The 13,014-nt window shown below is 44.1% G+C and overlaps 1 protein-coding gene and 1 long non-coding RNA gene across 3 annotated transcripts; one reads left to right on the top strand and one right to left on the bottom strand.

Annotated features, from left to right (window-relative positions):
• Positions 1-5,319: 5,319 nt before the first annotated feature.
• Positions 5,320-8,367, bottom strand: LOC119017339. Its single transcript, XR_005074407.1, has 3 exons — positions 7,629-8,367; positions 6,474-6,570; positions 5,320-5,405 (listed from the first exon to the last, which is right to left on the bottom strand). It is a non-coding gene; the product is annotated as an uncharacterized LOC119017339 (long non-coding RNA).
• Positions 7,236-12,526, top strand: LOC119017282 (gastrula zinc finger protein XlCGF8.2DB-like). Of its 2 annotated transcripts, none has more exons than XM_037093888.1 (2): positions 7,236-7,613; positions 10,988-12,526. In XM_037093888.1, the coding sequence occupies exon 2, from the start codon at positions 11,227-11,229 to the stop codon at positions 12,304-12,306; it is 1,080 nt and encodes a 359-aa protein (XP_036949783.1). In that variant the 5' UTR covers positions 7,236-7,613; positions 10,988-11,226; the 3' UTR covers positions 12,307-12,526. The 2 variants fall into 2 exon arrangements, with proteins under 2 accessions (XP_036949783.1, XP_036949782.1); XM_037093887.1 differs by having other exon boundaries at positions 7,240-7,603.
• The last annotated feature ends 488 nt before the right edge of the window (positions 12,527-13,014 follow it).

Raw genomic sequence — 13,014 nt, 5'->3', positions numbered from 1 at the left:
ATTTGATACTCGAGCCTTGTGGTGCGCCAACTGTTGTTCCTCCATAAATATATTCTTCGTTGAGATGCCTGATCCTGCCGCCTGTCAGATTCTGAGAATGAAAAACATCACATTTACTAATTAACTTACATTATCAGACAGACTTCTCCTCCTCAGCCAGGACTATACCTCATTATTATTCCTATTTGAAACACAAACGTGATATAATAATAATGATAGTGACCACAAACTCACCTTGTCGATGGTGTCCCGTTTTAATTAATTTCCTTACAGGATTTTCTTTTAAATCAATCATGCCCAGTGTAGTCGACGATGATCAACATGCTGTCCTTGAGTACGTCCAGGTATTTATTTTATGGCCTTAACTGTGTCTCAATAGATTTAATCTGCAGCTCATTTGTTCCTTCTAATCTTATTTATCTATTTCTTCTTTCTTATGTTGTTTTCAGTCAGCCTGTAATTTTGACATTTGGACTTTTAATTTGAAGTTACGCAACTACTCTAACCCGGAAGTTATAGATTCTTTACTGCCGCTGACTTGATGCTGATAACCAAGATGGCGTCCTGCAGACACAGATCTCCGTCGTTGTGTTCACAGAGTGTGTGTGAGGCGAACAGCGCTGCTTCACCAGAACCTCTGTGTTCTGATCACCGTGTGTGACTGGACTTTGTGCTGTTTCACCGGACTCATCTCCCGTTAGCCTGCAAAGCTACATGAGTTAGCTTCTAACATGCTAACTGTAAACAGAGCGATAGCAGAGTACAGGAGGAACTGTGTCCGCTGTTTCCGAACCTCAGGTCCAGTTACACAGATCAGGTCGGTTCTCTTTACTTCTTCTTCTGTGGTGTTAATACTGACGTCACAGCAGCCGCCTGTACAACAGGAGGGCGGCTGTATTCTCAACAACTACTTAATGAGCTGACACGGTTCAGTGTGTCTGTGAGGTATGACTGTTGCGTCATAGAGAGCTGAAGTCCCGCCCCTTCCGGTTCTCGTCATGGACCTCATTGATCAAACTTGAGTCTGGTAGTGACTGAAGAGAGACAGATAAAGTATTGATCCTGTTTGAATTGTGTTATGAATGACAGACAAGATGTCAGTTTGTCATCAAACTGATGAAATGTCAGACTGTGAAATTACGTCTTTATAAAACCGTCAGCATGGCTACTGACGTCATCTCTTAACTTACACATTGTAGAGCTGCTCCTGCATATCAGCAGCTCACAGTACTGAACCAGAACTGCAGTTGTCCATATGAGCAGACTTACTGTGACGTGCATCTTGTTCAGGACCTTTTCTGACCCAACTGGCTCCATGTTGGTTCTGGTGACGTGTTGATGAGACGATGTAGTTCACTGAGCTTTAACACAAAACTACAACAAACTGACAAACATCATGTGATTCAGGACACAGTTCAGACAGGATCAATACTTTATCAGTTTCTTTGTTCGGTACCACTGACAGGTTTGATCAATTAGGGTTCAGGAAGGAAACAGGAAGAACTTCATCTCTCAATCTCAGCTGTTTGTGACATCTAGCAAACCAGCTTTAAAGTGGCACAGTGCCACCTAGTGTAGTGGGGGAATTATTAGCTTTAACTTGATCATCAGAATATCAGAAATATATGCCTTTTTCAGGCAGATAATTATCATGCATACCTAATAATAAAAATAGCATAAAAGGGGCAATTTGTAAGATATGTTGAGAATTTTAGTTTGAAACTTTCAGAAATGACTCGTCCCGTTCTGTAATGGTCTGATAGCCCCGTAGTTTCAGCTGGGAGATATAACAGAATTGATGTTGGTACTAAGCCTAATAAATCAATAATTAAACTCAGAAAATGTCAAGAAAGTATTTATTTCTTTACTAAACAGGAAAATACAACTTTCCACCGTTTCTCTTTGACATAAAATGAGATTAATCTTAGTTCAAACTGGGTGCAGACTCAAATCCTCTGGAGGAATAAATACCTGGAGTCATGTGAGATTCTCCTCTGATCCAAAACCTCTCAACGACGGGAGGAGAGCTCAGAGGTCACTTGGTTAGGTGTCGCAAACAATCATGGTTTGGGTAAAAACAATAAACATGAATAACAATGATTGTTAATCTTTGCCGCTTGAGCTCTTTCAGAGCAGTGCATGTATAAACCTGAGCCTTTATACTGTTGCACTGCTAGTTAACATGAAATCACAGCTTTCCCCAATGTGTTTGTATTTCAGTGCTTCCTGCAGAATTCCAGTAGCTGTTGGTGAGTAAAGAAAAGGTCCTCCAAAGCATCACTATGGACCAGCAGGAACCAGAGCCCCCACACATTAAAGAGGAGGAGGACGAGCTGTGGACCAGTCAGGAGGGAGAGCAGCTCCGAGGGCTGGAGGAGGCTGATATCACAGAGTTCACATTCACAGGGAAGAGTGAAGATGATGAAGAGAAACCTCAGTCCTCACAGCTTCATCAAGCTCAGACTGAACAGATGAAAACAGAAGCTGGTGGAGAGGACTGTGGAGGACCAGAACCAGCCTGGGACTCAGATCCAGATAGACATTTACAACTTGATACAGCTAATAACAAAACTGGTGACTTCTCTGAACCTGAGACTGATGACAGTGACGACTGGAAGGAGAAGAAGAGTGAACCTCAAATAGGTTCAAATTCTAAGAAGAATAAGGGTGATTTGAGCTGTAAAACCGATGAGAAAACATTCAGCTGCCCTGAATGTGGTGAAAGATTTGGCCGTAAATACAATCTGACGAGACATATGAGGACCCACACAGGAGAAAAACCATTTACTTGCCCAGTTTGTCAGAAAAGTTTCACACAAGGAGGAGGTCTGAAAGATCACATGGCGAAACACACCGGGGAGAAAAGATTCAGCTGCAGCGTTTGTGACAAAAGATTCACATGGCAATTTCAGCTCAAAAGACACAAATGTGGTGGTGAGTCCTCACAGCCTCATGAATTCTGGACCAATCAGGAGGGAGAGCAGCTTCCAGGGCTGGAGGAGGCTGATATCATCAAGTTCACATTCACTCCTGACAATGTGAAGAGTGAAGAAGATGATGAAGAGGAACCTCAGTCCTCACAGCTTCACCAAAGACAAACTGAACAGGTGAAACTAGAAGCTGATGGAGAGGACTGTGGAGGACCAGAACCAGACAGAAATTGGGGTTCAGATAAACCTTCACCACCTGATAGTGATGACAAAACTGAAGATTCCTCTGAAGCTGGCAGTGATGACAGCGATGATGATCGGAAGGAGACCAAAGAACTTCAAACTGGTTTTAGCTCTCTGAAAATGAATGAAGTCCCTGTAGGTGAAGCAGGATGTGATACTGATAATAAACCATCCAGCTGCTCTGAATGTGGTAAAGGATATAACCAGAAATCAAAGCCAAACATGAGAAATCACACAGGAGAGAAACTATTCAGCTGCTCAGTTTGCAGTAAAAAGTTTACCCGGAAGGCCGGTCTGGACACACACTTGAAAACACACACAGGAGAGAAACCGTACAGTTGTCCACTCTGTAAAAAATGCTTTTCACTCTCTGCACATATGAGGTTACACATCAGGACCCACACGGGAGAGAAACCATTCAGCTGCAACATCTGTAACAAACGATTCACTTGGCCGACTCAACTGAAAAGACACAAGTGTGACGATTCTTCGCAGCTTCTTGACCTGTCGACCAGTCAGGAGGGAGAGCAGCTTGAAGGAACGTTCACTCCTGAAGAAGAAAAAGAGAAACGTCAGTCATCGCAGCTTCATGAAAGACAAACTGAGCTTATGAAAAAAGAAGCAGATGGAAAGCACTATGGATCACCAGAACCAGCCAGTAAATCGGATCCAGATAGATATTTACAACCTGATACTCATGGCGAGACTCAGGACCCTTCTGAACCCAAGACTGATAACATCAGTGATTGGAAAGAAACCAGAAAGCCTCACATGTGTTCAAACTCTCACAAAGAAAATGTTCTAGGAGATAATGTAGAATGTGATATTGAAGAGGAATCAGTTGGCTGCTCTGAATGTGGCACAAAACCATTCAAATGCTCAGTTTGTGGTGCGGGACTTTCTCGGAAAACAAACTTAATTCGTCACATGACATGTCATACAGGAGAGAAACCTTACAGCTGTTCAGTATGTGAGAAAAGTTTCAGATACAGAGGATCTGTTATTAGACACATGAAAATTCACACTATGGACAAATCGTTTAGAATAAGGAAGTCAGTAAGCTGCTCTGAATGTGGTAAAAGCTACAACCGAAAGGAACATCTGGTCCTACACATGAGAACCCACACAGGAGAAAAGCCTTTCAGCTGTTCAGTCTGCAAGAAATGTTTCACACAGAGTAAATATTTAAAGTCGCACATGAGAACTCACACAGGGGAGAAACCATTCAGTTGCTCAGTTTGTGGTAAAAGCTTCGGTCAGAAGGAACATCTGCAGTTCCATTTGAAAGGCCATTCAGGAGAAAGACCGTACAGTTGTTCTCAGTGTAACAAACGTTTCTTTCGGTTGAGAGACTTACGAAGACACTCAATGACCCACACAGGGGAGAAACCATATAGCTGCAGCGTTTGTGACAAAAGATTTACCTGGCTGTATCAGTTCAAAAGACACACATGTGGTGATGAGTCCTCACAGCTTAATGTAGTCTCGATGAATCAAGAGGGAGAGCAGAATAAAGGGGGAGAGGAGGCAGATATCAAGTTCACATTCACTCCTGACACTGTGAAGAGTGAAGCGGATGATGAAGATGAATTTCTGTCCTCACAGCTTCACCAAAGACAAACTGATCATGTGAAAACAGAAAATAATGAAGAGGACTGCTTAGGACCAGAACCAGCTGGGAACTCAGATCCAGATAATCATTTACATCCTGAAAGTGATAATAAAAACACTGGAGACTTTTCTGAATCTGAGAGTGATGACAGTGGTGACTGGAAGCACACCAAAAATAAAAACATGGATCAAACAGGTTTAAACTCTGAGAAGAAAAATAAAGGTGACTTGAGGCGTAAAGCTGATGAGAAAACATTCAGCTGCTCTGAATGTGGCGAAAGATTCAGCCGTAAATACAATCTGACGAGACACATGAGAACTCACACGGGAGAAAAACCCTTTACTTGCCCAGTTTGTCGGAAAAGTTTCACACAAGGAGGAGGTCTGAAAGAACACATGGTGACACACACCGGGGAGAAAAGATTCAGCTGCAGCGTTTGTGACAAAAGATTCATTTGGCATTATCAGCTCAAAAGACACAAATGTGATGGTGAGTCCTCACAGCCTCACGGAGGGAATTCAGACTTGGTGTTAACATCTGTTGAATGATCCGATCATGAGTGCACCAGCTGTGATTAGATCTGACGTTCCTGCTCTGGTTCCAAATAAACACGCTCATCACTGAGACAAACAGACACAATGTTTTCACACAAAGAAAGAAAAAAAACATGTCGAACATTTGCTTCATTTATAAGGAGGTAGAAATAATGAATAGCAAGGATTTTTTTTACTCGGGTGAACCATTTTCAAAGTCTGATCTAAATTCCTTTCTCTCGACTGTTTATGACTTGAACTGGTGAAAAAAGTTGTATTTATTATCGTATTTCTTATTGATGTAATTTTTCAGGAAGTGTCTGAAGCAGAGCTAAAAATAAATGAACAAATTCGGGAGATATTTTTCCCTTCATGTGAGAAGCCGATTGTAAAAATGATTAACTTTTGACAGGACAATTTTTTTCAAGTATTTGTTTTTGTGATACTCATTTTGACCACAAGAGACTGAAGTGCACCACACCTCATGTTCTGAGCAAATCTTAATGCAATTAAGTTTTCTTCCAGGGGAGTTTCGATCTTCTCTGTGCACACTGGACACAAGCTGAATCTATTGTGTGACAGCAGGTTATATGTTATAAATGGTGCTAATCTACTGTCACAGATGGAATATTGTGAATTATCAGCAAATCAGATCAACAGGAACATGCCTTCATTCTGATATGTCAGCCTTTTCATGTTACATCATAGTTTATGGCTGTAATAGTCACTGTATGTTCAAAGTGCCATTATAACCATCAGGGAGCTCCAGAAGGGGGCGCTACAGTCGTTGAGCTGCGTTGAGGAAACCTGGCATCGTCCTTTAAATCATTATACAAATGACCTGAGCAGAGTGTGTGTCCCTGCAGCTTTTATTCAAACACTGGAAGAAAACATAAATGCCTTAAATCCTATTGAGAAAATGAGGTAGACGAGTGGCTCAGCCTCTTGTGGTCAAAGTGAGTATTCACACAAGCAGAAAAAAAAGCCCAAACATGTGAAGAAGGTCCAGACAGAAGAGTTGTGAGGCTGCAGGAACGAGACAGGAGTAGCCCTAAGGAGTCCCAAATCTCTCCTACACCTGAACTGGTGTTTACCAAAGAAGAAACAAAACCAGAGGAAGCAACAGTTTAACGGAGGGTAAGGACAGTTATGTACCATCAAGTAAGAAAAGATGCGTGATCATGTATGTTGAATCATCATGAATCAGATTTGTGGACTTACTACCATCCGTCCTCTTTGATATCCAGGGAGGCTGTGAGAAGAAAAACAAAAGATCAAATATATAAAGTGTAAAATGATTTATTTTCATTTCTGTTTGATTGATATCATCAGTCCTCTGCTGTAATGTACTGCTTACCTGAAACATTGTCTAAATTTGAGTTTATATCTCAGCTGCTGTGTATTAAGTTGAAGTACCTCAACTTTGAACTTAACTAAATTAAATAAAGTGTTTCACAGCTTCCATGTGTCTGCACATCAACCTGCAGGCTGTCTGAAGAGCTTTACATGTGCTGTGTGCTCTCTGCTGGACATTTACAGTTTTAACTCTTTGGTCATTTTGTTTTTATTTTTAATTTCTTAAATGTTTAGAAATATAAGAAATGTACAGTGTCCAGAGAGGATAGACAGAAATAAGACAAGCAAGAGTCAAAAACATTCAAACTACAAAATATAATAAAAATAGGGTTATTTCTATGAGAATAAATATAGATTATATAAGGAGTAGGTTAGTATCTTATTTACTTGGCACAGAAGGTGACAACACAAAGAGAAGTTGTGGATCATAATGAAGAATGTCCATCCATTTGACATTTTGTTTCATTATTGTCTAATAATATGTGGTCTGTTTAGGAGTTAAATTCAGGTTTTATTTTGACGGGCGAGCGGAAGTGACTATAGTTACTGTCGCTAGCGAAATGACGTCGAGTGCGTTTGTTTATGTTGGCAACGAGTCCCGTCGTCAGGCCAACACTGTGTTTCTACACACGTTAGCTTAGCATGCTAGCTGTGAACAGAGCGAGTGTGTGATGGAGAGCAGACGGTGTTTGTGACGGAGTTCGTGTGGAGACAAAGTTCGTGTGACTGTGTGAAAATGTCTGAAGTCCAAATGCTGAGCTTGTTGGTGAAGCAGCGGCTGACTGCGGCTGCTGAAGAGATATCTGGGCTGTTTGAAAGAACGATAGCAGAGTACGAGGAGGAACTGTGTCGTTCACAAGAGGAGAACGAGCGACAACGGAAACTACTGGACGCTGTTCTCCAGCCTCGGGTCCAGTTACACAGAGCAGGTTGGTTCTGGTTGGTTCTGCTCACCTCTGCTTCACACTCGGTTCAGTTTGACACTTTGCCTCCAGAATGTTTTAAAAGATGGAGCTCCCGCGTGAAACATTTCGAGTCAGCCATTTTGTTTACTTTCAACCATAACCGCAGAAACAACGTGATGCTGAGTAACGTGACTTTTAAAAGTAACTCATGACGTCACAAGATAACTGCCATTAACATGTTGGGGGTGACGTAACACTCTGGCCTTCTGCACCACACTGTGCAACAGGAAGTCCATTAGGTCACATGACAATATCGATTTTCATTTAAAGAATGTTTGATATAAAACGTGAGGAGCACTAAAATCCAATGAACAGATGTGTGTCTCATTCAACCAGAGGAGGAAAACATTACAGCATTTGATTTGGCATCAGTGGGTCACGTGACGAGGAAGCTGTTGGGGGGAAAACAGACTTTTAATAAATAATGTGAATAAAGAATATGAGGGGCAAATGAGGAATATTGCATGTTTCACTTAAGGCTGTATGACAGTGTGAACAATGGATTTCCTGGTTAGTGGACAAGACACCTCTTAAAATGAGATCCTCCAACCGCATCAAATCACAACCTACAACTAACCTTACTAACACCGTGTTTGAACATAAGCTAGTTGATACGTGTAGACGGTACCTTACGTGCTGTTGTTTCGGCTTACGGGCCGAACAGCAGTGTAGAGTACCCGGTCTTCTTGGAGGCCCTGGGAGGGGTACTGGAGAGTGCTCCAACCGGGGACTCCCTCATTCTACTGGGGGACTTCAACGCTCACGTAGGCAGCGACAGTGTTACCTGGAGGGGTGTGATTGGGAGGAACGGCCTCCCCGATCTGAACCCGAGTGGTGTTTTGTTATTGGACTTCTGTGCTAGTCACAGTTTGTCCATAACGAACACCATGTTCAAGCATAAGGATGTCCATCAGTGTACGTGGCACCAGGACACCCTAGGCCGGAGGTCAATGATCGACTTTGTGGTCGTGTCATCTGACCTCTGGCCGTATGTCTTGGACACTCAGGTGAAGAGAGGGACTGAGCTGTCAACTGATCACCACCTGGTGATGAGTTGGATCCGCTGGCAGGGGAGGAAGCTGGACAGACTCGGCAGACCCAAACGTATTGTGAGGGTCACCTTCCATAGAGGAAGCAAGGGCTGGGGACTCAGAGGGGGATTCATTCATCACCTAAGCCGAAGTCACTGAGGTAGTTGGGAAGCTCCTCGGTGGCAAAGCACCAGGGGTGGATGAGATCTGCCCTGAGTACCTCAAGTCTCTGGATGTTGTGGGGCTGTCTTGGCTGACACGTCTCTGCAGCATCGCGTGGCGGGGACAGTGCCTCTGGACTGGCAGACTGGGGTGGTGGTCCCTCTATTTACAAAGGGGGACCGCAGGGTGTGTTCCAGCTATCAGGGGATCACACTCCTCAGCCTCCCTGGGAACGTCTACTCCAGGGTACTGGAGAGGAGAATTCGGCCGATAGTCGAACCTCAGATTCAGGAGGAACAATGTGGTTTTCGCCCTGGCCGTGGAACACTGGACCAGCTCTACGCCCTCCGCAGGGTGCTCGGGGGTTCATGGGAGTTTGCCCAACCAGTCCACATGTGTTTTGTGGACTTGGAGAAGGCATTCGGCCGTGTCCCTCGCAGCATTCTGTGGGAGGTGCTCCGGGAGTACGGGGTCGGAGGCCCTCTGCTAAGGGCTGTGCGGTCCCTGTACGACCGGAGCAGGAGTCTGGTTCGCATTGCCGTCAGACCTGTTCCCGGTGCATGTTGGACTCCGGCAGGGCTGCCCTTTGTCACTGGTTCTGTTCATTATTTTTATGGACAGAATTTCTAGGTGCAGTCAGGGGCCAGAGGGGGTCCGGTGCGGGAGCCACTGGATTTCATCACTGCTTTTTGTGGACTAAGTTGTCTTTTTGGCTCTGTCGAGCCAGGACCTCCAGCATGTTCTGGGGCGCTTTGCAGCCAAGTGCGAAGCAGCTGGGATGAGAATCAGCACCTCCAAGTCTGAGGCCATGGTTCTCAACCGGAAAAAGGTGGCTTGCTCCCTCCAGGTTGAGGGAGAGTTCTTGCCTCAAGTGGAGAAGTTCAAGTATCTTGGGGTCTTGTTCACGAGTGAGGGAAGGATGGAGTGTGAGATTGACAGGCGGATCGGTGCAGCAGCCACCGTAATGCGGTCGTTGTATCGTTCTGTAGTGGTGAAGAGAGAGCTGAGCCGAAAGGCCAGTCAATCTATGTTCCTACCCTCACCTATGGGCATAAACTTTGGGTCATGACCGAAAGAATAAGATCCCGGATACAAGCGGCCGAAATGAGTTTCCTCCGCAGGGTGGCGGGGCGCTCCCTTAGAGATAGGGTGAGGAGCTCTGTCACCCGGGAGGAGCTCGGAGTAGAGCCGCTGCTCCTCCACATCGAGAGGAGCCAGCTGAGGTGGGTCGGGCATCTATATCGGATGCCCCTTGGACGCCTTCCTCGGGAGGTGTTCCTGGCATGCCTCACTGGGAGCAGACCCCGAGGAAGACCCAGGACATGCTGGAGTGACTATGTCGCTCGGCTGGCCTGGGAACGCCTTGGGATCCTCCCGGAGGAGCTAGGGGAAGTGTCCGGGGTGAGGGAAGTCTGGGTGTCCCTGCTCAGGCAGCTGCCCCCGCGACCCGGTCCCGGATAAGCGGAAGAAAATGGATGGATGGATGGATGGATGGTACCTTATCACCTTAGGCCAAAGGTTGATCGACATGGTGGTCGTATTGTTACACCAACTTGCTCACTGTCGTCTGGCTTTAAAAAAAATATAAACTTAGTCCGCTGATGGAAACAGTTGGGAATTGCTGCAGGCATCTGTGTAGCAGCAGCATCAGCAGCAGAGTTGCAGCACAGAGTAGCAGGAGTCACATTTCACTCGTAACATGATGAGAGTAATGACAGCTGACTGATGAGACAGTGTGAAGGGCTAAAGTGCTTCTTGGGCAATATGTCAGCTTTCAACTCAGTGAAAACAGAGAACCTGATGCCATTAATCAGTGAGAAGGAGTTTGTTTCTTCACTGAGAAGTTGGAGGTGTGCAGCCTGTTGCCTGCAGCTCGTCATCAACCAGCTCCTTCTTGTTCAATACTTTCACTGACTTAATAAAACTACTGTCAGACTTTTTATACATTAATGACACCTCAGGAAAGGAACTGGTAACACATCAGTGACACGGCTGCTTCTTTATTTACTGGGCTTGATGATAAATGTCCAGCTGGCAACAGTCACCAGCTACAAAACAGAAGAATCTGTGGATCTATAATGATCCCAAAGTGATCCAGCCTGGCTCCTGTTGTTGTTCCAATAACATCTCTCCGTTCATTTCCTTTGTCCTGCAGACGTCCAGCGGTCGGTGAGCAAAGATGAGGTTCCCCCTCAGAAGCAGGAGTGCAGCTCCAGTGTGGGCCAGGAGGAACCAGAACCCCCACACATTAAAGAGGAACAGGAGGAGCTGTGGACCAATCAGGAGGAGGCTGACCTCACCAAGTTCACCTTCACTCCTGTCCTTGTAAAGAGTGATGAAGATGATGTAGAGAAACCTCTGTCCTCACAGCTTCATCAAAGACGATCTGAACAGATGGAGACAGACGCTGGTGGAGAGGACCGTGGAGGACCATATTCAGATCAACATTTACATCCTGAGACTGAAGACAAGACTGAAGACTCTTCTGAACCTGAGACTGAAGTCAGTGATGGTGACTGGGAGGAGACCAGAGAGCCTCAGTCAGAGTTAAACTCTCAGATAAACAATGAAGTTACAGTCAATGTAGGATGTAGTTCTGACAAGGAAGTCTGTGGTAAAAGATGTGGTCTAAAGTCAAAGCTGATGATTCGCAAGAGAAACTTTGTTAGAGAGAAACTGTTTCCTTGTTCTGAATATGGTCAAAGATTCAAAGAAAAGGGAAATCTGACACGACACATGGCTGTACACACAGGGGAGAGACCATTTAGCTGCTCTGAATGTGGTAAAAGATTTATAAAAAAGGGAAATCTGATGGACCACAGGGCCATACACTCAGAAGAGAGACCTTTTAACTGCTCTGAATGTGGTAAAAGTTTCAAAGTAAAGCAAATTCTGACACGACACATGGCCATACACTCAGGGGAGAGACCATTTAGCTGCTCTGAATGTGGTAAAAAATTCAAAGTAAGGCAAAATCTGATACGACACATGGCCATACACACAGGGGAGAGACCATTTAGCTGCTCTGAATGTGGTAAAAGATTTACACAAAAGGGAAATCTGATGTACCACATGGCCATACACACAGGGGAGAGACCATTTAACTGCTCTGAATGTGGTAAAAGTTTCAAAGTAAGGCAAAATCTGACACAACACATGGCCATACACTCAGGGGAGAGACCATTTAGCTGCTCTGAATGTGGTAAAAGATTCAAAGTAAGGCAACATCTGACGGAACACATGGCCATACACACAGGGGAGAGACCATTTAGCTGCTGTGAATGTGGTAAAAGATTCAAAGTAAGGCAACATCTGACGCAACACATGGCCATACACACAGGGGAGAGACCATTTAGCTGCTCTGAATGTGATAAAAGATTTATACGAAAGTGGAATTTGACGAGGCACATGGCCATACACTCAGAGGAGAAAACGTTAAGCTCCTCTGAATGTGGTGAAAGATTTCCACCTTAAAAAAACAAATGACACATCGGTCGATAATTGATCTGAAGTGTTCTTGACAAACATTCACTTGGTGGTTGTCTTGCAGGATTCAACATCAGTCTTGAACTTTTTAAATGTCTTGTCTCAGACTTGATTACTTTTTTACTCAGTCTGGTCTCGGTCTCAGACTAAGAGGACTCTGAATATTAAGACCAGTTAAGACTGAAGTGACATCACTGTATTATGTATTTGTTTAATACCTTTTGTACTTATGATGGGCTCTATGAGACAACAGTCACTTAGAGAACCTGATCGTGTTAGCTTGATACGTAAAACGTGGAAAATGAGAGTTGAATAAAAACATTTCGTTTAATTTCACCTCCTCAGAGTTTGTTTGCATTTGTTGCTCATAGCAGAGTTTCCTCAGATATACAGAAGACATGTATCTTATGAGTACATGTATGTAGTTTGTACTGTTGTTGGATGCATCCTGTATCTAGTTGTTCTCTGTACTACTGTAGATGAATCGGACAGATTTTTATTCATTTGGATCTCTTTATCTTATGAAGTGAAATGTATGTTTTAACTTCAGTGGAAATGTGGCGGTAGTTTTAACATCAATTCTTACATATTGCTCCTTTAAAGAAACAGCTGTTGGCGATGAAGCCACATGTGAAACGTGTAATTCTCTCCTTGTTTTTTGTAAAAAAAAAAAAAAAAAGAAAATTGTTAATAACA

This window comes from Acanthopagrus latus, chromosome 3, assembly GCF_904848185.1.
Source record: "Acanthopagrus latus isolate v.2019 chromosome 3, fAcaLat1.1, whole genome shotgun sequence".
Lineage (NCBI taxonomy): Eukaryota > Metazoa > Chordata > Actinopteri > Spariformes > Sparidae > Acanthopagrus > Acanthopagrus latus.
This window is presented reverse-complemented; position numbering and strand designations above follow the sequence as displayed.

Coding starts and splice junctions, on each gene's coding strand:
- LOC119017282 (XM_037093887.1), top strand. CDS start 7,411: ATGTCTGAAGTCCAAATGCTGAGCTTGTTGGTGAAGCAGCGGCTGACT. Junction 7,604..10,987: donor GGTCCAGTTACACAGAGCAG/GTTGGTTCTGGT, acceptor TTTGTCCTGCAG/ACGTCCAGCGGTCGGTGAGC.